This window comes from Anomaloglossus baeobatrachus, chromosome 2 (genome assembly GCF_048569485.1).
Source record: "Anomaloglossus baeobatrachus isolate aAnoBae1 chromosome 2, aAnoBae1.hap1, whole genome shotgun sequence".
NCBI lineage: Eukaryota > Metazoa > Chordata > Amphibia > Anura > Aromobatidae > Anomaloglossus > Anomaloglossus baeobatrachus.
Genome location: NC_134354.1, coordinates 100,299,843 through 100,324,659, shown reverse-complemented (window position 1 = coordinate 100,324,659; position 24,817 = coordinate 100,299,843). Strand labels below are relative to the sequence as shown.

General features: G+C 49.8%; 1 protein-coding gene across 1 annotated transcript in view; it reads left to right on the top strand.

The window, feature by feature from the left end:
- CPD (carboxypeptidase D) overlaps positions 1 to 24,817 on the top strand; it is a 151,469-nt gene that overhangs the window by 100,235 nt on the left and 26,417 nt on the right. The window contains exon 14 of the mRNA XM_075335230.1: positions 16,863 to 16,998. Coding sequence (XP_075191345.1) covers positions 16,863 to 16,998 — 136 coding nt within the window. The remainder of the gene's footprint in view (positions 1 to 16,862; positions 16,999 to 24,817) is intronic.

The window sequence follows — 24,817 nt, the reverse complement described above, 5'->3', positions numbered from 1 at the left end:
AGCACCAGTTATGTTTCATCACATTATTACTCTTCTCTTATACTCTCATTAAGGGTCTGTGTAAAGTGTCATTAAATGGACTGTTTAAACCAAGAAGCTTGGTTCATCATGGCGGGGCCAAATATTTAAATGCACCTTCCCACCTGCTTGTTTTCCCTCAACCTCCTCCCTCTCCTCTTTATTGATCTACACCTCTGGTTTCATAGAGCAGAGAAGGGAGGAGATAGGGGAAAACAAACAGGTGGGAAGGTGGATATATGTATGATGCACGGGGACATGTATTGTTTTGAACAGTCGTTTTGTGCTGACACTCTCTTTAAAGGGAGCCTGGTCACCGGGTTTTTACCTTATGAGCTGCAGCCACGAACAGTGATCCCTTATATACCACATTCTAGAATACTATATATAAGAGCCCAGCTCTGTAGAACGTGAAAAATACCTTTATTATGCACGGTGGCTCAGTGGTTAGCACTGCAGTCTTGCAGCACTGGGGTTCTGGGTTCAATTCCCACCAAGGACAACATCTGTAAGGAGTTTGTATGTTCTCCCTGTGCTTGTGTGGGTTTCCTCCGGGTACTTAGATTTCCTCCCACACTCTAAAAAAAAAAAACCAAAACATACTGATAGGGAATTTAGATTGTGAGCCCCGATGGGCACAGTGTTGCCAATGTATGTAAAGTGCTGTGGAGTTAACAGCGCTGTATAAATGAATAAATTATATTCTACTCACCTGGGGGGGGTCTGGTCCAATGGGTGTTGCTGCTCTCGGTCTGGTGCTTCCTCTCTTCTTTCCATCGCCATCCTCCTTCCCAGCCCAGTGTGCATGATCTGACATCCACACAGAGGCCTCCATTGTGCTCCTGTGCATGCGCACTTTGCTCAGGGCAAAGTACTGTAATGCTCAGGCGCGAGGAAAGCTCAGAGACTGCCCGCGCATGTGCACTATAATATTTTGATCTGCCTTCAGCTGGTGCATATCTAAGTGTGCATGCGCAGGAACACAATGGAGGCCTTTGTGAATGACGCAGGACACCTCATGCACACTGGGCTGGGAAGGAGAATGGTGACTGCATAAGATGGAGGAGGCGCCGGACCGAGACGCGCAACTCCCATCGGACCGGACCACCCCCTTGTTGAGTATTATAAAGGTGTTTTTTACATTTTTGGGCTCTTATATACAGTGTTCTGGAAAGCAGTATATAAGGGCTCACTGGTGGTTGCCGCAGCTCATAAGGGAAAAACCTGGTGACAGGTTCCCTTTAATCTTTGTAGCATTTCTGCTGTGATTTTATTGGTTGATATGCAATAGTTATGGCATTTGTAAATCTTCAAGACAAGATCTCCAAAATCCAAATGAAAGTGCTGTCATTTCATAATGTCAGATTTAAGAAATCAGATGAAGTTTGGCTCAACAAACGAATCTTCTTTATTGGTACCAGCTGACAGACAGGACATTGCGATTAAGAGCAAGCGCATGGATAATGTTATCAATGCATTTCGGGTGTGCTTGCACCCTTAGCACACCCGAAACGCGTTGATAGTGCAGAGATAATGCTAACTGTTTGTTTTAATCATAATGTCCTATATGTGAACTGCTGCTAATAAAGAAGAATCATTTGTTGAGCTGGACTTCATCTGTTGTTATTCATTTTCCTGGCGGTGCCGATGTCCGAGCTCCATACGAAAGTGGACTTGTAATTGTGGTGAGCTGGATTGTTTCAATTTCACAGTAATTGAATAGGCTTGGACTCATAATTCCAGCTAAAAAGTGAGAGGTTATTAAATGCTCATTATATGTAAAGATTAAACAGTCATTGTGACATGTATTTTCACACTAAGTACACCAGCCCCTTCCGCTCTATTATCTATTTATTAAAAAATGCAGTTTACTTTGTGAAATTTAGGGACCCTTCTGCTTTAATATTTAAGGGGTATTCCCATCTCCAAGATCCTATCCCAATATGTAGTAGGTGTAATAATATTAGAAAATAACTCCAATTAGAAATGTAGTATAGTTCTCCTGACTAGCTGTGTTTCTTTCCTCATGTGCAGTGCACTAGCTTGGGTATCCATGGTTACAACCACTCATAGTGGCAGTAATTATGGATACTCTAGGTCCTGCCATGTAACTATGGATACTCAAGGTCATGTCTCTTGCCTAAGCTTCAATGCCCTGCACATGAGGTAAGAGACATCGCTAATCAGGAGAACTATACTACGTTTCTAATTGGAGGTATTTGCTAATATTATTATTACACCTACTACATATCAGAATATTCGAGATTGGAATACCCCTATAACTTGTATATAAGGGAGTAACAGTCAGATAACAGGTATGCTGTAAAATTCAAACCCTAAGAGCTTCCCAAACTTCTCTATGTTTCTGAGCCTGTTTTCAATTTGATAGAATTAAAGTTATATTCCCATCTTCACAGATGGTGCTTTTGAAAATGAGCACTTTCGCAATTTACAGTTTGTTAAAATTTGCAGCTTTTGTTTGAGATATTAACTTTTTTAACTTTTGTTTACAGCTTGTTGCCTAGGAAACCGACCACCATATCCGCTGAGAAGCTGGCCAGAATTAGGAGTTAAAAGTGCACTCCAGCAAACCTGGTCAGCTTCAAATAAATGCTTACAAGCACGTAAGCACTGTGCATGTTCTGCAGTGTACCAGTAGTGGTCAGTCTCCAAAGCTCAGAGCTGTAAATAGAATAAATGTAAAATTAGTATCTCCAAAAAAATGAGTGATTATATATTTTTATATATATATATATATAATTAGTGATGAGCGAGTACTAAAAAGCTCGGGTGCTCGAAGCTCGGGCCGAGCCTCCCAAGATACTAGTGTACTCGGCCCGAGCAACGAGCCCAATGTTATCCTATGGGAGACCCGAGTATTTTTGTGAAATGACCACCGGCAGCATGTAGAAACCCTAAAAATGGCACAAAAGTCTCCGAAGAGTGCTCAAATGACATGGCAACAGCATGGGGAAGACCCCTTGAAGCATTTATCACTCAAAAGTCACAGCTGTGAACAATTTAGTCCGCGTTTTACGCCATTTTTACGGACTCACCAGAAAACCTTCCAAAATGACACCAAAATTAATTTTCATGGCGGAAATGTTAAGGGCACATAACCAATAGTGAGATAGAGCTAATGTATGTTACTTTTTGAGATTACTACATGAAAGATTTTACGTAAAACATTGTGTGGCACTCCGATGTCCCTGAGAAGAGACGTACATAAAGGCCTCTGAGTCTAATGTGCCCATTTTGAGGAAGTGAGTCTTTGTAGTATTTTCCTTTGCCAGGGCAGTCCAAAATTGTGAGGTTCACCAATGCCCCTGCATACAGACGTGCATGATGGCCTGTAAACCTGAAGTGCCCATTGGAAGGAAGTGGGTCTATTGTAGTATAGCCCTTAGGCAGGGCAGCCAAAAATTGGGAGGCTCCACGTTGTCCCTGGATAGAGACGTGCATGAGGGCCTGTAAACCTGAAGTGCCCATTGGAAGGAAGTGGGTCTATTGTAGTATAGCCGTTAGGCAGGGCAGCCAAAAATTGTGAGGCTCCACGTTGTCCCTGGATAGAGACGTGCATGAGGGCCTGTAAACCTGAAGTGCCCATTGGAAGGAAGTGGGTCTATTGTAGTATAGCCCTTAGGCAGGGCAGCCAAAAATTGGGAGGCTCCACGTTGTCCCTGGATAGAGACCTGTTAGGTTCTTAGTGCCTCCGTGCTTGCATTTAAAAACCGCACGTGTGTGCCTGTTGGTGGCAGCTTTCCGCTGCACTTGTGTGCGTTTTGCAAAAACTTGGATATAACGCACAAGTCTAGTGAATACACATCAGCACAGCATTGCAAAATGCGCAAGGGCGTTGTCAACGAACAAGGAAGTGGACGTGATGGTGGTGCAGGCAGAGACCGAGGTTGTGTGCAAGCTCTAATTTCGCCACAACAAAGGGCCACATCTACTCGCTCGCACGTCCTGTCCCAAATTCTTGGGGACCGCAGCAGTACACCGCTCTTGAACCAAGACCAGTGTCAACAGGTTGTTAGTTGGATAGCGGATAATGCTTCCAGTCAGATTGGCACCACCACAAACACTCTGTCTTCCACACGGTCAAGTGTCAGTAGCCGTGATACTGCACCGCACATTTCAGAACCTGATCCTCCTTCCTACCACAAGGCTGAGTACACGTCCTCGGACATTAATGATCCCACACTTGGACACTCGGAAGAGCTGTTCACGTTTCAATTCGCACATTCTGGCCTCTCGCCAGCTCATGTTGAAGTGGGTCATGAGGAGATCGTATGTACAGATGCCCAAATATTTGAGCAGCCACGTTCTCACGAAGTTGGCAACGTGTCTCAACAAGGGGTGGACGATGATGAGACACAATTGTCAGGAAGTCAGGAGGAGGAGCAGGGTGCGGAAGAGGAAGACGACGTGGTGGATGATCCAGTAACTGACCCAACCTGGCAGGAGGATATGCAGAGCGAGGACAGCAGTGCACAGGGGGAGGGAGGCGTAGCATCCCAACAGGCAGTAAGAAGCAGGGTGGTGGCCCCAGGCAGACGTCAGGCAACTGTTCCCCGGAACAACACGACACAAGGTGCCTGTACAAATGTTAGGTCTTCCCGAGTCTGGCAGTTTTTTAAGTTGGCTCCAGATGATTCTAAAAAGGCCATTTGCAACACCTGCCGTGCCAGCATCAGCAGGGGTACCAAAACTAGCAGCCTGACCACCACCAGAATGATCAGGCACATGTCAGCCAAGCACCCGACTTTGTGGGATGTACAACAGAGTCGAGGAGCAGTGCTTGCTGATGTCACTGCTACATCTTCGCTTGTTGTGCATGCGAGCCAATCCCCTGTCCATGCTGCCCGCGAACAAGCCTCCTCCGGCCCTGCACCTGCAGTTGCCCACGCAGAAATAACACCATCATCAAGCACGTCCTTGTCCCAGCGCAGCGTTCAGTTATCCATTCAGCAAACCTTTGAACGCAGGCGCAAATACACTGCCAATGACCCACATGCCACACTTCTAAATGCTAACATTTCGCGACTGCTTGCGCTGGAAATGTTGCCTTTTAGGCTGGTTGAGACAGAAGCATTCCGCGACCTGATGGTGGCAGCTGTCCCACATTACTCGGTCCCCAGCCGCCACTATTTCTCCCGGTGTGCCGTCCCCGCATTGCATAACCACGTGTCACAAAACATCACACGTGCCCTGAACAACGCTGTTTCAGCCAAAGTCCACCTAACCACAGACACGTGGACAAGTGCATGTGGGCAAGGCCGCTACATCTCGTTGACGTCACACTGGGTTAATATTGTGGAAGCTGGGACCCAGTCTGAGCGAGGGACGGAACACGTCCTTCACACACCAAGTTTTGCAGGCCCTTCCTCAGTCAGGGTTTCACCCACACTCTACAGCTCCGGAATGTCATGCTCCTCAGCCTCCTCCTCCTCCTGCGCATCCTCATCCACTTTACCCTACACACCAGTCCCAAGCTGGAAGTGTTGCGGGCGGAGGAGGGGACGCTGCGCTCTCCCACTGCTCGGGTCCGGCTGCCGCTGCTCTACGGCTGCTGCTGCTCGGTGGCTCGAGCGATGGCCGGATCCCGGGGACTCGAGCGGCGCTCATCGCCCGTGAGTGAAAAGGGGTCGTTTGGGTTTTGGGGATATTGTCCGTGACGCCATCCACGGTTGTGGTGATTGTGTGGACACCACCGCTGCTCTGGACGGGGATCCCGGGAGCCTGTGACAGGGAGCAGCTTTGTTGTTATTTCTCCACGCCGTGGGTAGGGGGGTTGGTTGTCCCAGGGCCCGGTGATGGGGTAGAGATGGATGACAGGCGGGTTGCGGGGCCTGATGAGGTGCAAGGTCGCAGGGGCAGCGCTGTGCCGCACGGCACGGAGGTACTCACTCAGCCCAATGATGATGACACAGTTCACGGTAAAACAAGTGGCTGGATGGACGGGTCCCTCGAACGGCTGCGGTTGTTCCTCCCTGCAGGTTAGTGATGACTGTCTCTCCCTGCACCTAAGTTCAGTGTTGGTAGTGATGGTTTCCCACCGGTAACCCGCTCCCCGACCTGGATATGGGCCGGAGGAGCCCCTTTTGCCCACAGGCGCTGGCCCTGGGAGACGGTTGCCCTTGGCGGTGGCGGTGTCTCCCCTTCACGGTTGGACGGTTGCCTTCTATCGTGACTTGGCTGTTTGGAAACCCTGAGGTCCCCTTCACTAACGGATTTGGCAAATTCACGGCGACACCAAGCCTTGCCGGGATCCGAAAGGCCCCTGCCAATGGTGCTGGCTTCTCTTTGTATACCGGTCCGGTACGGCCGGGTCACCACCCGTCCACAGTCCTTACGGCAGACTCCAATCGGCCTCCACTGCAGACGGTCACCACATCCTGCCAACCTTGCTGTCCTGTCCGGGCCACACACCCGGACCAACTTCAGGCTCTTTGCTGTCACTTTTCTCCTCTCTACTACTTTCCTCCTTCAACTTCCTTAGCTTAACTCTCACTGCCTGTGTTTTCCCTCCTCCTTGGTGGGTGGAGACCAACCGCCTGGCTCCACCCCCTGGTGTGGACAACAGCCCCTGGGGAAGGCAACAAGGATTTTGTGTTTTGACTATGATATGCCTGCAGGGAGTGTGGGGTGTGTAAGTGTTGTGCTCTGTGGCCCCTGGCTTGTCCAGGGCGACACAGAAGCACTGCAGCACTGCCTCGGCGAAGCGGCAACAGGCTGTGCTGAAGCTAATCTGCATAGGTGACAAACCCCACAATGCAGAAGAGGTGTGGACAGCTCTGAAACAGCAGGCAGATCACTGGCTCACACCTCTGAACCTAAAGCCAGGAAAGGTCGTGTGTGACAATGGCCGGAACCTGGTGGCGGCTTTGAGGCGAGGCCAGCTGACACATGTTCCATGCGTGGCCCATGTGCTCAACCTCGTGGTTCAGCGGTTTCTAAAGTCATACCCAGAGCTGTCTGATCTGCTGGTAAAAGTTCGCCGCCTGTCTGCACATTTTCGAAAGTCACCTACTGCTTCAGCCGGCCTTGCTGGCTTTCAGCGCCGTTTGCATCTTCCGGCTCACAGACTGGTGTGTGATGTCCCCACGCGTTGGAATTCAACTCTGCACATGTTGGTCAGGATATGTGAGCAGAAGAGGGCAGTTGTTGAATACCTGCATCACCTAAGCCGTAGGGAAATGGGTCAAACTCCACACATAACACCTGAGGAGTGGAGATGGATGTCCGACCTATGTACCATCCGCCAAAACTTTGAGGACTCCACCAAGATGGTGAGCGGCGATGACGACATTATTAGCGTCACCATACCGCTTCTCTGCCTTCTAAAATGGTCTCTGCTCAAAAAACAACCATGATGCATTGCAGGCGGAGCGCGATGAGTTTGAGCAAGAAACAGTAGTGGGTGTGGGTGATAACACACAGCCCAGCCTCGTCTCATCACAACGTGCAGTGGAGGACTATGATGAGGAGGAGGATGAAGACATGGAGCAACTCTCTGGCCAAATTGAGGATATGACATGCAGTCATATCCTCGGTTCAGCGTGGCTGGCCAGAGGACAGGGTAGATGAGGAGGAGGAGGAGGACAGCATGTTCAGTCATCGTGTTGGTCAGGATACTGAAGTGATGGCTGTTAAGAGTCTGGCACACATGGCTGACTTTATGGTAAGCTGCCTGTCTCGTGACCCTCGCGTTAAGAACATCTTGGCCGACAATCATTACTGGTTGGTAACACTGTTAGACCCACGCTACAAGGAGAACTTCAGGTCTCTTATTCCCGAGGCGGAGAGGTCAGGAAAAATGCAGCAGTTCCAGAAGGCCATAGTCACGGAAGTAGGCAAAGCATTCCCCTCACAAAACGATAGCGGCATAGGTCAGGAATCAGTGGACAACCAAGGCGTACAGCCGAGAGGGGCACAAGTCCAATCCGCCAGAGGTAGGGGAACAGTCTTTAAGATGTGGGACAGTTTTCTCAGCCCCTCACATACCACAGCCCCTGAGGTGCGGGGTAGTGCCACAAGAAATCCTAAGTTTGCCCAGATGCTCAAGGAGTACCTTGCAGATCAAACAACTGTACTCTGACATTCCTCTGTGCCTTACAATTAATGGGTATCCAAGCTGGACACGTGGCATGAATTGGCTCTCTACGCCTTGGAAGTCCTGGCCTGCCCTGCCGCTAGCGTTTTGTCAGAGCGTGTTTTTAGTGCCGCAGGTGGAATCATTACAGATAAACGCACCTGCCTGTCAACTGTAATTGCTGACAGGCTGACTCTAATCAAGATGAACAAGGGTTGGATTGGGACAGACTTCACCACACCACCAGCAAATGACAGCAGAATTTAAAGTTTGTAACGGAATTTTGCCATGTACCTCCACTCACCCATGGTAACACACTTCTGGACTTTGGCTAATCGCTGGACTGCTCCTCCTTCTCCTCATGCGCCATCATGATGACCGTTACAAGAGTTAGGCCTTTGTTTCAGGTATACCCCCAGTGGTAAATTTTTTCGCCCATTCTTTCAGAATGGGCATTACAACGACAGGAGACCCGCTCCTTTGCAATGGGAACAATGTTTTGAGGCCCTCATGCACATCTCTATCCAGGGACAATATGGAGCCTGACGCTGCCACCGACAGGCACACACATGCGGTTTTTAAATGCAAGCACGGACGCAATAAGAACCTAACAGGTTTTTAGGAGCGACAATTACTGAGAAGTCTGACACTATCAGACACTGCTGACTGACGTGTATTATTCACTAGACTTGTGCGTTATATAATAGTTTGTGAAAAATGCACACAAGTGCACCTGTACGCTGCCACCGACAGGCACACACATGCGGTTTTTAAATGCAAGCACGGACGCAATAAGAACCTAACAGGTTTTTAGGAGCGACAATTACTGAGAAGTTTGACACTATCAGACACTGCTGACTGACGTGTATTATTCACTAGACTTGTGCGTTATATAATAGTTTGTGAAAAATGCACACAAGTGCACCTGTACGCTGCCACCGACAGGCACACACGTGCGGTTTTTAAATGCAAGCACGGACGCAATAAGAATTTAACAGGTTTTTAGGAGCGACAATTACTGAGAAGTCTGACACTATCTGGACTGTTTTAGACTGTATACACCAGCCCCAGATATGATGAAGGCTGGTATACGGTCACCACTAGGAATGGCTATATACCCTGCCTGCCTGCCTGCCTGCCTGTATACTGCTACAATAGTCCTGACAAGGACTCTTTTGGTCACTAGCCTGTATTCCAACCTGGCTATACCCTGCCTGTATACAGCAACAATAGTCCTGAGAAGGACTCTGCTACTGTACTCCGACCTGGCTATACCCTGCCTGCCTGTATACAACTAGAATAGTCCTGAGAAGGACTTTTGGTCACACTGTTTGCAGCCCTGCTCCGGAAATAGCTATAAAGGGCCGCAAACCTTTCCCTGAAGCAGCGACACTCTCCCTGCACTGACTGTCTGGATAGCTGTGAGCAGAGCACAGCGCGCCCGCCGGTATAAAGGCTCGGTCACGCTGTCCAGGCCGGCCAATCACTGCAATTCCACAACTAACAGGGCTGTGGCATTGCAGTGGTCTGCCAGCCAATCCCTGCATGAGGGCTGGCTCTCAAAAGAGCGCCAACATGCAGAAATGAAGACCACGAGTATCGCGAGATTACTCGGTCCCCCGCCGAGTAGACAGAGTACAGTGATACTCGTGCGAGTACCGAGTAGTAACAAGCATGCTCGCTCATCACTAATATATATATATATATATATATATATATATATATATATATATATATATATATATATATATATATATATAATATATAGCTTTGCTACAATTTTCTGCTTATTAAAATTTGTATTTTACAGATTATAATACACACTTTCTCTGACGCCTCATTGGGGGACACAGGACCACGGGTGTTATGCTGCTTATCCATAGGAGGACACTAAGTAGATGCAAAGATGTTAGCTCCTCCCCTGCAGTATACACCCCCTGGCCCAGCCAGGCTACTTCAGTTTTAGCTTAGTGTCTATAGGAGGCACATCTCTGCAGACTACTGCAGCAAGAATTTTTTGTTTTTAGAGGGCGACTGTTCCTTCGGTGACCGATTTCCCAAAACCATCAACAGGTGGGAACGTGGAGTGTCGCCTCCCCGTACCCCCTCCTGCGACGCTGGATCCTGGGCTGTTACTCACTGGACAACAGGTCTCATGGCACTGATTTTCCAGAGCCCAGAGCAGATGAAAACTTCCTCAGTCCCTCTTGCAGGCTCTGAGTTGATACATGCTCCGCACCAGTGTGACCAGACTGCCATCTCCACAGGAGCTGAGGTGAGATCATTCCGATTTTTCCAGAGCACATTAAAAACTTCCTCAGTCCCTCTTGCAGGCTCTGAGTTGATACACGCTCCACACCAGTGTGACCAGGCAGCAGGCATCAGACTGCCATCTCCACAGGAGTTGAGGTGAGATCCTTCTGATTTTTCCAGAGCCCCAGAGCAGATGAAAAACTTCCTCAGTCCCTCTGGCAGGGTCTGAGTTGATACACGCTCTATGACCGGGCACAGCAGACAGGAATTGGAGCAAAGATCACACTGACTGAATGCACATGGGCTAATTGCAGACTCCTGCAAAGCATTCCACCTGTGGCGGGGGGAGGGGACAGCTCCTAGGACTCAGTGCACCCGCAGCTACGGTACACTTATAAAGGTTTTTTCTGTCCACCATTGTTGTGCAGGGCTGGAGGGGGGAAGGGGAGTCCCTTCCCACCATTTTTTCTTTTTATTATATTTTCTTATGCCGTCACAGCTAAGCCCCGTCCCCTCCAACACTCGATAAGCCACGCCCCCTTACGAAAGCGCGCGTAACCCTCCTCACACAGGATCTGCAGAGCATTGCTCTCTCTTGTTGTGATCAGAGCCTGTGGGCGTCTCTCAGAGCTGGCTTCCTCCTTCCCACAGGAACTGTGACACAGGAGGAGGAGGGGAGGGCCATCAGTGTTCTGGGTGAGTTATATCCTCACTTGCACATTAGCTGTGCAGAGCATTGCTCCCTCATTACAATCAGAGTTTGTGGCTCATCAACCAGAGGCTGCAGTCATATGTTTTATGCCCTGCACAAACTACAGCAACAACTATAAGACTTTTAATGCATCCTGCCACGCTGAGCTACTAGGGGATGAGTTCACCTCTTCCTTATGTGAGTCCGGTGCCCCTGTAGCTCTGCCCCCTTCCCCCCCCCAACCCCCAACCCCGCCATCACCGCAGCAACCGCTGCCAGCCCAGAGCCTACGGCTCCCAGTCCCCCGGAATAGGCACATTTCCCAGAACCTGGTGCTGGCTATGCAACATCGTTTTCACACCCCTCGGGGCCCCTGGACAGCACGCAGCCTGATGACACCTCTATAGAGGGTCGTTCTGATAAGAATCAGCCCTCTGCTTCACCGGTTGCAGATCAGAAAAAGGGCATGACCCCCATGGTTTTCACTCTGGGGTACACAGATGGGGTTCTCCCACATGTTCCGCGGTCTCTGAGGAGCCGGAGGAAGGGGAATGATGTTGGTACCGGGATGATTCCTTGGTTTCAATCTCCCCGAGCGATCAAGCTGCGATGTACTCCCTTATTGCAGCAATCAACCAAAACTCTGCATGTGGAAGATCTCCCATCCACTACTGACCCTGCAGTCTCCTTTAAAAGGGTGAAGAAACCTTAAAAAAAAAAAAAAAAGTTTGTAGACGCCGCTTTGGTATCTGTAAACTCATGGAGTCCCGGTCCCGGTACGCCTTTGGCTTAGCTGTCTCTAAGGGCTGGGCCGATCCAGCCTCGGTGGACCCTCACCTGGCTTCCGCCTGCCTGAAGGACCCTCCTGTCTTTTACTTGATGGATCCTCCTTCAAGGACCCGACGGACAGACAAGTGGAGCAGCTCGATTGCGCCGCCTTGAGGCTGCGTGTCCCTCTCCCCTTCCGTGTGGGTCGCACAAGCACCAGGACTATCCATTTCCCTCAGACCTTCACAGATGTAACAGTTCACATTGCTGCGGCGGCAGATTACCTCATGCAGGCCTCCGACGACGCTGCTACCTGCGCAGTTATTGTCGCTTCAAATACCATAGCCATCTGTAAGGCCCTCTGGTTCCGATAATGGAGAGCGGACTCTCACAGTACTCTTTTCCAGACCGATGGTTTGCCTATCGTCTGGACAGGCTTTTTTTTTTTTTGTCTGACGCCACAGGAGGGAAAGAGTACCTCCCTCCCTCAACTCTAGCCCAGGATGTTTTTTACTAGACACGCAGGGCCCGACCTTCTCAGCACTCCCCGAGTCCACCTCGTCCTGGCAGTCTAGACAAAGACCGAGGAGTCTCGTCCTCCTCTATCTGGGCTGCCGTCTCAGACCCCAAATGGGTGCGATACCTTGTGTCTTCTGGTTACCACATTGAATTCCGAACCCGATCCCCTGGTCAGTTTTTTTCTCTCAAACCCCCCCCCCCCAAAGGCTCCAAAACACCGCGAGGCCTTCTCCTCAGTGATCCACTCCCTCCAAACGGCGGGGGTGATGGTACCTGTTCCGGACGGCGAGAGGTTCAAGGCCTTCTATTCCAACCTCTCGTGGTCCCCAAAAAAGGACAGCTCAGTTCGACCCATCCTGGACCTCTAACACCTGAGCAAACGTGTGCACGTAAGGAGATTCAGAATGGAATTCCTAGTGTCCATTTTTACCTTTATGGTTGAAGAATTCCCTACCTCCCTAGCTATCAGGGATGCGTACCTGCACATACCCATCGCTCCTGCTCGCCGAAAGTTCCTCCACTTCGCTGTTCAGGACTTCTTTTTTTCATTTGTGGCCCTACCCTCGGCTGGACCAGAGCACCAAGGGTCTTAACAAAGGTCATGGCAGCCGCCATGAGTGCCCTTCACGCCAAGAGAGTGGCTGTTCTGCCTTGTTTGGATGACCTCCTCATCAAGGGCTCAACCAGCGTGCTGATCTCTGTGGGCACCCTATCCCGCTTAGGGCGGCTTCTGACTCCAGTCAAATCATCCCCGATCCCGTCAAAATCCGTCACCTTCTTGGGCATGTCCCTGGACACCCTTCGGGGCTTGATATTTCTCCCTCAAGACAAGGCGACCGCTCTACAACAAGCGGTACACTGCCTTCTACATACTCCTCTCACTCCATACGATTCAGTATGAGAGTGCTAGGTAGGATATCGGCGGCTATAGAGTCAGTGCTGCTCGCTTAGCCACACCACCGCCCACTGCAGCTTGCGCTTCTAGCTGCCTGGGACAAGAGATCCTTTTCCTTGGACGAACTTTTCACCTGACACCTTTAGTCAGGTATGCGCTTTGCTGGTGGCTTCAGTCCTCTTCCATATCAAGAGGGAGTTTTTCTCCCCCAAGTGGACTGGCTACTCCTGACTACGGACGCCAGCCTCTTAGTCTGGGGAGTAGCGCACTGGCTCCACACTGCTTGGGGACGTTGGACGCCCCAGGAGTCTTCCCTTCCCAGAAATCATCCTGAAAATCAGTGCGATCTTTCTCGCGCTCAGGTCATTCCCCCCTTCTGCTAGCAGGTCGTTTGATTCGGTTCCAATTGGACAATGCAACAGCTGTGGCCTAGATCAATCTGCAGGGAAGTACCAGCAGCAAGACAGCTCATCTTGAGGTCCTCAGGATCCTCACCTAGGCCGAATCGACGGGGGTCTGTGTTTTCAGCGTTACACATACCCGGGAGTAGAGAACTGAGCGGCAGACCTTCTAAGTCGCCAAGGCCTGGCCGCCGGAGAGTGGTTTCTCCACCCAGAAGTGTTCCCACACATCTGCACTCGCTGGGGTACACCAGACGTGGATCTAATGGCCTCAAGGTTGAACGCAAAGGTACCCACTTTCTTAGCCAGGTCACGTGATCCACAGTCCATTGGCGCGGATGCTCTAGTCTCCTGATGTCGCTTCCGTCTAGCTTACATGTTTTTCGCCTCTGCCCCTGCTGCCGCGAGTAATCAGGAAGATCAAGGCAGGAGTCCCGGTGATACTAATAGCACCGGACCAGCCCAGGTGCGCCTGGTATGCCGAATTAGTACAGTTGCTCATGGCGCCTCGTAAGCATCCCAGACCTGCTGACCCAAGGGCCTATTTCCCATCAAAACTCCAGAGCCCTGAATCTGACGGCCTGGCCATTGAGACCTGGAGTTTAACAAGAGCGAGATTCTCTCCCGTGGTCATCTCCACCATGTACAGTGCCCGAAAGCCGGCCTTCATCCCGTATTTACCACCGTACATGGAAAACTTTCCTTTCCGAGTGCAGGGAATCTAATGTCCAACCTATGCCTCTGGCGATCCCCAGAATTCTTGATTTTATTTTTGCAGTCATGTTGCAAAAGGGGTTGGCCCTCAGCTCCCTTAAGGGGCAGGTTTCATCTCTCTCAATATTCTATCAATACCGCCTAACTTGCAATCCGCAAGTCTAGACTTTCCTCAAGGGCGTTTCCCATCTAGTTCCCCCGTACAAACGGTCGCTGGACCCATGGGACCTCAATCTTGTTTTGGACTGTATCCAGAGGTCCCCCTTTGAACCTCCTTAAGGAATCTTCTCTTGCTCTTCTGTCCTGGAAGGTAAAATTCTTAGTAGAGATTACGTCCATCAGACACGTTTCGGAACTGGCAGCACTCTCTTGCCGCGACCCCTTCCTGATCGTTCATCAGGGCACGGTGGTTCTACGCCCCCTTCCGGATTTTCTTCGCCGAAGGTTACTTCCCCGTTTCATATGAATGAGGACATTGTTCTGCCTTCCTTTTGTCCACCCAGTCCATAGGGTGGAAAGGTTCCTATATTCGCTAGACCTTGTGAGGGCTCTCAGATATTACGTACCCAGGACAGCCCCTTTAGGAACATGGACTCCTTGTTCGTCATTCCTGAAAGGCCTAAGAAAGGAGAGGCAGCTTCATAGGCAACGCTGGCTCGCTGGATTAGCTCTGCAATCCAGGAGGTCTACCACTTTGAACTCAAGCCCATTCCTAGTGGGCTGCGGACTCATTCTACGCGAGCAGTTCGCGCCTCTTGGGCATCCGGCTTCAGTGGAACAGGGGTGTAAGGCTGCGACCTTGTCTTGCCTACATACTGTTTCAAAGCACTACCGAGTCCATACCCATTCTTCGGCTGAGGCGAACCTAGGTGGAAAATTCTGCAAACGATAGGTGCTCCACTATCTCAGTAGGCGCTCCTGGCTATCTGGGACTGGTTCCTAGTCCTTGGGTTGCGTTGTTTGTTTACCCACCCATGGACTGCTTTAGGACGTCCCATGGTCCTGTGTCCCCCAATGAGGCGTCAGAGAAAAACGGATATTTGTGTACTCACTGTAAAATCGTTTTCTCTTCGCCATCATTGGGGGACACAGCACCCTCCCTGTTGCCCTATTGGGCCTTAGCTTTTTTCTCTCTCAGTACTTTTTTGTTATGAGTATTCACTCATGTTTTTTGTTACTTGTTCTCCTACTGCTTGTGTACTAAGACTGAAGTAGCCTGGCTGGGCCAGGGGGTGTATACTGCAGGGGAGGAGCTAACATCTTTGCATCTACTTGGTGTCCTCCTATGGATAAGCAGCATAACACCCATGGTCCTGTGCCCCCCAATGATGGCTAAGAGAAAACGATTTTACGGTGAGTACACAAAAATCCGTTTTTTCCTCCCAAAAAGTTGGGAGGAAAATGAGGGGTGCGTCTTATAATGCGAATGTAGCTTACCTGGAGGTGGAGCATGGTTGCTGTGCTGGCTCCGGTGGGGGCTGTGTGGAGCAGGGCAGTACGGCGGGTGAGATGCTCTGTCGGCGGTGGGGGGCTTCAAATAATGGCACCCAGAGTTGCCATGTGCACAGATGGCGCTCCCTGTTAAAGATCTCATCTGCGCACGCGCGCCGCCTCAAGCCCATTGATCTCCCAGTAGCGGACATAAGGAAAATGGTGCCTGGAGGTTGCGTGAGCGCAGATAAGATCTCTGCTTGTCATTTAGCAGATAGGTCAATTTGCGCACTTGCCGACTCAGAGCGCCATTTCTTTGAAGCCCGGACCGATGACAGAGCATCTGTGAAATTCACTGCCCCACTCTTCTCCACACAGCCAGCACAGCCCCCACCACAGAGCCTGCAGCATCGCCCTACTCCAGCACCGCCCCTGAGCCCCCAACCCCCCCACATACTGATGATATATAATGTGTGTATGTGGAGATATTTGTGTATACAATCTATCATGGTCCCAACATGTAAGGTTGTTGTCTATCCACAGGGTAGGCAATAACTTGCGGATTGTGGTGGTCTAACCACTGGGGATCCCCAACAATTACAAGAACTGGGCTATAGATTGCTAATGTCGACATGGAGTGATACCGCTTTATGCTCCGCTGGACTTCCAGAGAAAGCAGTTTACTGTAGTCCCATAGGGATTACTCGTAAATAGTCGTGATGCGATGCCCTTCCACTTCTCCATTTCGATAGGGTACTTTTATTTTGATAGGTTATTTTTATTTTACCTGTTTTCTGGATCGATGGGGGTCTGAGCTGTTTAACCCCTACTAATCCACAAGTCATCACCAACTGGTGATGATTTTAGAAGTTAGAAATAATCCATCAAAAGTGAAACCAGCAATTGCAGCCTATATGTATTCACGTAAGTTTGTAAATAAATATTTGTAAGGAAAACCTAATTTCAGCACTTGTCTTCTTGCTTGTTCGCTTAGAAACCTTGTGGCTGCAGCATTAGAGGCAACGTCAGTTTAATTGTTGCACAGATTCTATTTATACTTTTGTCTTATATTTTTAGCTCATTGACCGGACTAGAATAGTTATTGTGCCATTGGTTAACCCAGACGGGCGTGAGCGAGCAACAGAGAAGGATTGCACCTCGAAGATAGGTCAAACCAATGCCAACGGCAAGGATCTGGACACAGACTTTATCAGTAAGGAGCTTTCCGTTCTTCCTGATGATGCATTTTCATTTGTCTCGGTTATTTTTAGTGTGACTAGTCAGGTATTTTTGGAAATCCGCCTGACTGCTGACTCTGCTGTAAAATTCACAGTATTCGTGAATATCAGCAATGAAAGACTTCACAAGGTCGTGTTTGGGGAAAACACGCTCTACCTGTAGTAGGATCTCTATAAAAATGATAAAATTCATCATAATCCACAGAAAACCTATACAATGTCGCCTAGTGTTGCTTGTCTCATTTGCCACAATAGAAAACCAGTGCGCTTCTTTTTCCTTTTTGTTTTAATTCTAGAAGTATGCCACCCACAACCAATTAACAATATTCAGTATTGTCAGTATATAAAGATAATCTATCACCTTGGGGAACTTCCTAAACTAAAAGATGACCACATATAAACCTTTCACAAGGTATTTTTGGTGTAAGAATTCTGACGTAAAACTCCTTCAGCTGCTGACAATTATTTTGTAATTTTTGGCATTTTACTCCACTTTCGTCGAGCTCCATCAAAGTGGACGGAGCTGGGAGCGTGGCATACCGCTCGATTTATAGAGAGAATGAACTTCAGAAAAAGTCAAAATCCATATTAATCAAGAATAATTTTATTAAGTAAACATAAAAATATACATGTAAAAACATCAAATCATGTATATAGCAAAATGGGGGAATATGAAGTGCAGAAAGGAATTGTGTACAAAAACCTTGAGGACACGGTAAGGATGGGGTATAAAATATGGATCAGAAAAAATACATATATATCAAAAATTGCTGTACTGGAACTGATTAAATGTGCAGCAGCAATAGTTATTATATTAAATATTGCACAAAACCCAAATAGGACACTATAAGTAGTAATAAGGTTTGTAGTAACTACCCACGGCCACTAGGGAGCAGTCCAGTACAACAAGGATATAAATAGAATAAATAGATTTAAAGATCCAACTTACCCATTTTATCCTGCCTCAGGAATGTAAACAATTACTGGCACCGACGCGCGTTTTGCGTTGGGCTTCCTCGGGGGGCCATCTAATCTTCATTTAGGAGTTTTCCATTATTTTGTTTAATATGGTTTTTTGGATGATTCTGATTACATTTCTGTGTATAGCTCTAACCTCTCCCCTCGCACTCACTAACAGCTCACTCAGCTTTAGATTTGGCTGTCAGTTCTGTGGGGTTACAGCCGCCGCTCTCCATACACAAAGCGGTGACTGAACCACAGGCACCGCCCCTTTGACTGAAACCAGAACGTTGCCGGGAGGAATAAAGTTAATTTCCTCCCAGCAGTGGGGTTTAATGTGCAGGAGCCGGGCAGGTTCAGAACGCTATTAACCTGCAGATTAAACCCATATCTGATGGTTAACCCCTTCACCCCCGGCCACTAAAACACCCTAATGAGCGGGCCATTTTCTTCATTGTTCCTTATGGGAGACCCAGACCATGGTGTATAGCTTCTGCCTCCAGAGGACACACAAAGTACTACACTCAAACGTGTAGCTCCTCCCTCCTAGCATATACACCCCCTGGTAGCCAGTCCTAGCCAGTTTCAATGCTTTGTGTTCAGGAGGTCACACACACACACACACACACACATGCATTCTCTGATTTTTGATTTTTTGATTTCAAAGATTTGGAAGAAAAGCGGGTCCAATCTGGACTCCCGGCATGTCCCTTCTCACCCCACTGTGTCGGCGGTGCTGTTAAGGTTGATTTTACAAGGCTGGAGCCTTCACATGCCGCGCTCCTTTACCAGCCTCTGAGGCTCTGGCTTGAAGTGGGAGCCATCATGGTTCTCACTGCTTTGCAGGAGACCGGTCTACATCCGCAGCCCTGTCAGGATCCTGCCGGACGGAGCGATCACTCCTCAGGGACCTGGCCCTGCGTCTCATAAGCTAAGTATTGAGACGTTATTCAGGGGTCCCTTGTACATTTATTGTGGGGAGTTGTGTTATTTCACTTTGTTGTGATTTCCGGACGGTTCTCTGGTTTTTACTCGAGAACCGCGCCGATGGTGCCTGTTTGCCGGCCGCATTGTTAAATCTAGGCCCCGGCTTCGCCTGAGGCCTAGTTTCGGTTTCACTGCCCCTGCATGTCAGTCATGCAGAGGGACAGTGCGGCTCCGCCCAGCGGCTGTTCGGCACAGGGGAGAGACACTCCTCTCTGAGGAAAGATTCCCTCCCCTGTATATCTCATTAGCCCTCCGGATCCCGCTCTTAGAGTAGGCCCCGCCCCCTCTCCTCGCTCCGGCGCCATTTTTTCAGCGTCCTTATGCCATGTCTGCACAGCGATCGGCGCTGACTGCAGCATCTCTCTGGGGCTCCGGGCTGTGGGATCTGGAGGGCACAGAGACAATGTCAAAACGGTCTGGCAAGCCACAACCTCCGGTTGTGGACCTGCTTAGATACTGCTTATATACCGCTTATATACTATACTGCTTATATACTGCTTATATACTGCAATACTCTGCTGGGGGTCATTCTGGCTCAGAGCCCCCACTTCAGCAGCATGTCTCACACGAGAAGTAAGGCTGCAAGGCTGCACTCAATATGCACTGCATGTAGGCTCGTACTGCCTGTACCGAGCACATAACCACATTGTGATTCCTGCTCTAACATGGTGGTGCCTCAGCCTTGAGTCTCATCCCCAATGGTCCCTCCGGCTGCTCCGGCTCCGGTGGCTGAACCCCCGGCTTGGGTAGAATCCTTCTCTCCGTGGGACAGCTGTCCCGGACTCTGCTGAGCATGCATTAGCCCCCTTCTCAGGGCGCTCAGCGAGGCCCACAGAGGATTCTTCTTCTGGTCTTAGACCCCGTCCTCCTCACAGGAGAAGCAGGGTCCCCTCTCCTTCCTCGTCCCGCGGCTCTGATTCAACGAGCTGACTCGCAGGATGAAGAGGATCCCTTTACTGGGGGCTCGGACGCTTTCCATGTCCCCCATTGATCGGTCCGAGGGTGACGCAGATATTAGTGTTTCGTTTGCGTACATTAATTCTGTACTGGACCTCAATCCGCCAGTATCAGAGGAGCAACCCTCTCTGGCAAAAAAGGCACCAGTTTACCTTGCCTAAGAGAACAAAGAGTGTGTTCCTTACCACTCCAGTTTTCAGGCCACTGTGACCAAGCCCAGGGTCTGCTCTGACAACCGCTTCCCAAAGCGTAGTTCTGATGACCGTTTTCCCTTTCCACCAGAGGTGGTCAAGGAGTGGGCTCATTCACCAAAGGTGGACCCTCCGGTGTTTAGACTCTCAGCCCGGACCGTTGTATCAGTGGCTGATGGCACCTCACTTAAGGTTTTGCTGTCCGCCAGGTTGTCCTTCTGGCCAAATCTGTATGGAGTCAGCAGGGGCCTCGTTCTCCCCATCTTTTGCAGCAGTGCGGGCTTTCAAAGCCATCTCTGCTTCTCTAGAGGAGATGCATTCCCTCACAGGGACTCTATGCCCGAAATGGTTGCCTTAAGTTCCAGACTTCAGTCTTTTCATCCTATGCCATGTCTGCCATGCTGGAGACTCTCACCGCACTGCGGTGGCCTCGGCTAATTTCCTCGCTATCCGCAGGCTCCTGTGGCTTCGAGAGTGGAAGGCAGATGCTTCTAAAGAAGTTCCTTGCTGGGCTCCCTTTTGCTGGGACCAGACTATTCGGGAACAACTGGATGAAATTATTAAGGAAGCTCTTGGCGGGAAGAGTTCTTCCATGCCACAAACCTAAACCAGGGCAGGAATCAGTCGAGGTTTCGTTCTTTTCGTTCCTCCATCTGATCGTTCTCTAAGTCCTCGGCCTCGTCCACTAGCTCAGCCAAGGATCGTAAACCCAACTGGCGCACAAAGCCGCGTCCTCAGAAGACCGCAGGAGCTGCTGCCACTAAGTCAGCCTCCTCCTGGCTATCTGGCCACGCCAGCAACGTCCTTGGTCGGTGGCAGGCTCTCCCACTTTGGCGGCGTATGGTTTTCACACGTCTCCGATCAGTGGGTGCGGGATACCATTTCCCACGGCTACAGGATAGAATTCTATCCAGCCCGCCAAACAGGTTTTTTCTGTCACCTCCCCCCTGCTCCAAGGCCGCCGCCTTCTCACAGGCCGTGGCATTCTTGCAGGCCAATGGAGTAATTGTACCGGTTCCCGACTGGGAACGGTTCTGAGATTTCTACTTAAATCTATTCCTAGTCCCCGAAAAGGGCGGTGCCTTCCGACCTGGATCTCAAGCTTCTCATCAAGCATGTTCAGGTGCGGCATTTTCGCAGGAGTCTCTGCGATCAATCAATGACCCAAGGAGATTCCCTAGCATCCATCGACATCAGAGATGCCCATCTGCATGTGCCAATCGCAGTTTCACACCAGCGTTGGCTACGTTTTGCAATCGGAGTGGTCCAATTCGTGGCTCTTTCCTTGGGGTTAGCCACGGCCCCTCGAGTATTCTCAAGGTCGGGGCAGCTGTGATTGCGGTCCTGCACCTCTAGGGGTTGGCAGTGATCCTTTTGTCCTGGACGGCCTTCTAGTCAGGGCTTCATCCAGTGCAGTCTGTTAGCGGAGTGCCTCGCTCACTCTCGCCACTCTAGTCAATTCGGGTGGCTTGTCATTCTGTCCAAGTCCACTCTGACTCCGACCCAGAAGTTGACGTTCCCAGGGACGCAATTCGAGACTCTGTCGGCACTTGGGAAGCTGCCCTTAGTCAAACAGCAGTCCCTCCTCTGGCGGCCGACGTCGTTCCATCAGGCACCTAATACAGGTGCTGGATCAGATGGTGGCGTCAATGGAAGCGATTCCCTTGCCCAGTTCCATCTGCGTCCTCTGCAGCTGGACATTTTCCGCTGTTGGAACAAGCGGACTTCCTCCTTCCACGGGGTGGTGGCTTCGCCACAGACCAGGGGCTCGTTTCAGTGGTGGCTTCGGCCCCTCTGTCTCAGGGACGCTCCTTCCTGGCCCCGTCCCGGGTGATCCTCACCAGGATGCTAGTCTATCCGGCTGGGGAGCAGTATATCTCCACCATGGAGCGCAGGGCACTTGGACTCCGTCCGAATCAGCCCTCTGGATCAATGTGCTGGAAATCAGAGCTGTGTTTCTAGCTCTCTTAGCTTTTCACCATCTGTTGGCGGCCAGGCACATTCGAGTCCAGTCAGACAACGCGACAGCGTTTGCCTACTTCAACCTCCAGGGCGGGACACTCAGCCGCCTGGCAATGTTTGGAGGTTCAACGCATTCTTCAGTGGACGGAGGACTCCTAGTCCACCATATCCGCAGTCCACATCCCAGACGTGGAAAACTGGGAGGCAGATTATCTCAGCCGTCAAACCGTGGACAGCGGCGAGTGGGCTCTGCATCTGGCAGTGTTTCGGTCAATCTGCCGCAAGTAGGGCTCTCCGGACGTGGATCTTCGTTCCACGATCCTCAGGCTTTTGCAGCAGACGTACTGGTTCAAGATTGGTCCCAGCTTCGTCTGTCTTACGTGTTTCACCCTCTAGCTCTTGCCCAGAGTCCTGCGCAAGATCAGAATGGAGGGCCGTCGGGTCATTCTCTTTGCTCCAGACTGACCCAGGCGAGCTTGGTACCCTGACCTGCTCCATCTGTCCGTAGAAGTGCCATGGCATCTCCCGGACTGTCCAGACCTTCTCTCACGAGGTCCGTCTTTCCGCCAGAATCCTGCGGCTCTCAGATTGACGGCGTCGCTTTTGAGTCCTGGATCTTGACAACTTCTGGTATTCTTCCTGAAGTCATCTCCACTATGACTCGGGCTCGGAAGTATCCTTTGGCCTTTTTGCCTTGCCGACCCTCCTGTCCCTTCTACAGTCCGGTCTGCAGCTAGGACTATCCCTCAATTCCCTCAAGGGACAGGTCTCGGCTCTGTCAGTGTTGTGCCAGCGGCGTATCGCCCGGCTGGCTCAGGTGCGCTCCTTCATGCAGGGCGCATCTCACATCATTCCGCCTTACCGGCGCCCTTTGGAGCCCTGGGATCTTAATCCGGTCCTCACGGCTTCCGGAAACCCCCCTTTGAACCTCTTAGGGAGGTTTCTTTATTTCGTCTTTCACAGAAAGTGGGCTTTCTAGTGGCCATAACGTCCCTTAAGAGAGTCTCTGTTTTGGCTGCACTCTCTTCGGAGTTACCCCTTTTTTGGTTTTTCATCAAGACAAGGTGGTTCTTCGTCCGACTCCGGACTTTCTCCCTAAGGTGGTTGCTGCTTCCACCTTAACCGGGACATTTCCCTGCCTTCCTTTTGTCTGGCTCCTGTTCATCGCTTTGAAAAGGCGTTGCATACTCTGGATCCGGTGCGGGCGCTCCAGATCTATGTGTCTCGCACCGCTGTTCTTAGGCGGTGCACCTCTCTTTTGTGCTGACCACTGGTCAGCGTAAGGGCCTCTCGGCATCTAAGCCGACCCTGGCTCGTTGGATTAGGTCGGCCATTTCCGATACCTACCAGTGTACTCAAGTGCCTCTCCCGCCGGGGATCAAGGCACACTTGACCAGAGCTGTCGGTGCCTCTTAGGTTTTCAGGCCCGGGCTACGGCTCAGCAGGTCTGTCAGACTGCCACTTGGAGTAGTCTGCATACCTTTTCGAAGCACTACTAAGTGCATGCTCATGCTTCGGCAGATGCGAGCTTGGGCAGACGCATCCTTCAGGCGGCTGTCGCCCATTTGTGAAGTTAGGTTTTGCCTACTTCTCAGTTTTTCTGTTTATTCCCACCCATGGACTGCTTTGAGACGTCCCATGGTCTGGGTCTCCCATAAGGAACGATGAAGAAAAAGAGAATTTTGTTACTTACCGTAAATTCTTTTTCTTATAGTTCCGACATGGGAGACCCAGCACCCTCCCTGTTGCCTGTTGGCAGGTTTCTTGTTCCGTGTGTTTTCACCGGCTGTTGTTGTTATAGACAGAGGTTCCGGTTGTTCCGGGTTTTGCTCTATCTCTACTTGTGGGTGGATGTCCTCCTTCAGCTTTTGATCTAAACTGGCTAGGACTGGCTACCAGGGGGTGTATATGCTAGGAGGGAGGAGCTACACGTTTGAGTGTAGTACTTTGTGTGTCCTCCGGAGGCAGAAGCTATACACCCATGGTCTGGGTCTCCCATGTTGGAACTATAAGAAAAAGAATTTACGGTAAGTAACAAAATTCTCTTTTTTTGCAATTCTGACCAGTGTCACTTTGACAGGTTATAACTCTGGAACGCTTCAACGGATCCTGGCGATTCTGAGATTGTTTTTTCGTGACATATTGTACTTCATGTCAGTGGTAAATTTAAACCGATAATTTTTGCGTTTATTTGTGAAAATTTAGGAAATTTTGCGAAAATTTTGAAAGTTTCGCAATTTTCAAACTTTGAAAATTTATGCCCATAAATCTGAGAGATATGTCACACAATAGTTACTAAATAAACTTTCCCACTTGTCTACTTTACATCAGCGCAATTTTCGAAACAAATTTTTTTTTCGTTAGGAAGTTAGAAGGGGTCAAAGGTCATCAGCAATTTCTCATTTTTCCAACAAAATTTAGAAAATAATTTTTTTAGGGACCACATCACATTTGAAGTGACTTTGAGAGACCTAGGTGACAGAAAATACCCAAAAGTGACCCCATTCTAAAAACTGCACCCCTCACTCTGCTCAAAACCACATCCAAAAAGTTTATTAACCCTTTAGGTGCTTCACAGGAACCAAAGCAATGTGGAAGGAAAAAATGAAAATTTTACTTTTTAACACAAAAATGTTACTTTAGCAATAAAATTTTCATTTTCACAAGCAAGAAAAGAGAAAGTGCACTCTACAATTTATTGTGCATTTTCTCCTGAGTACGCTGATACCTCATATGT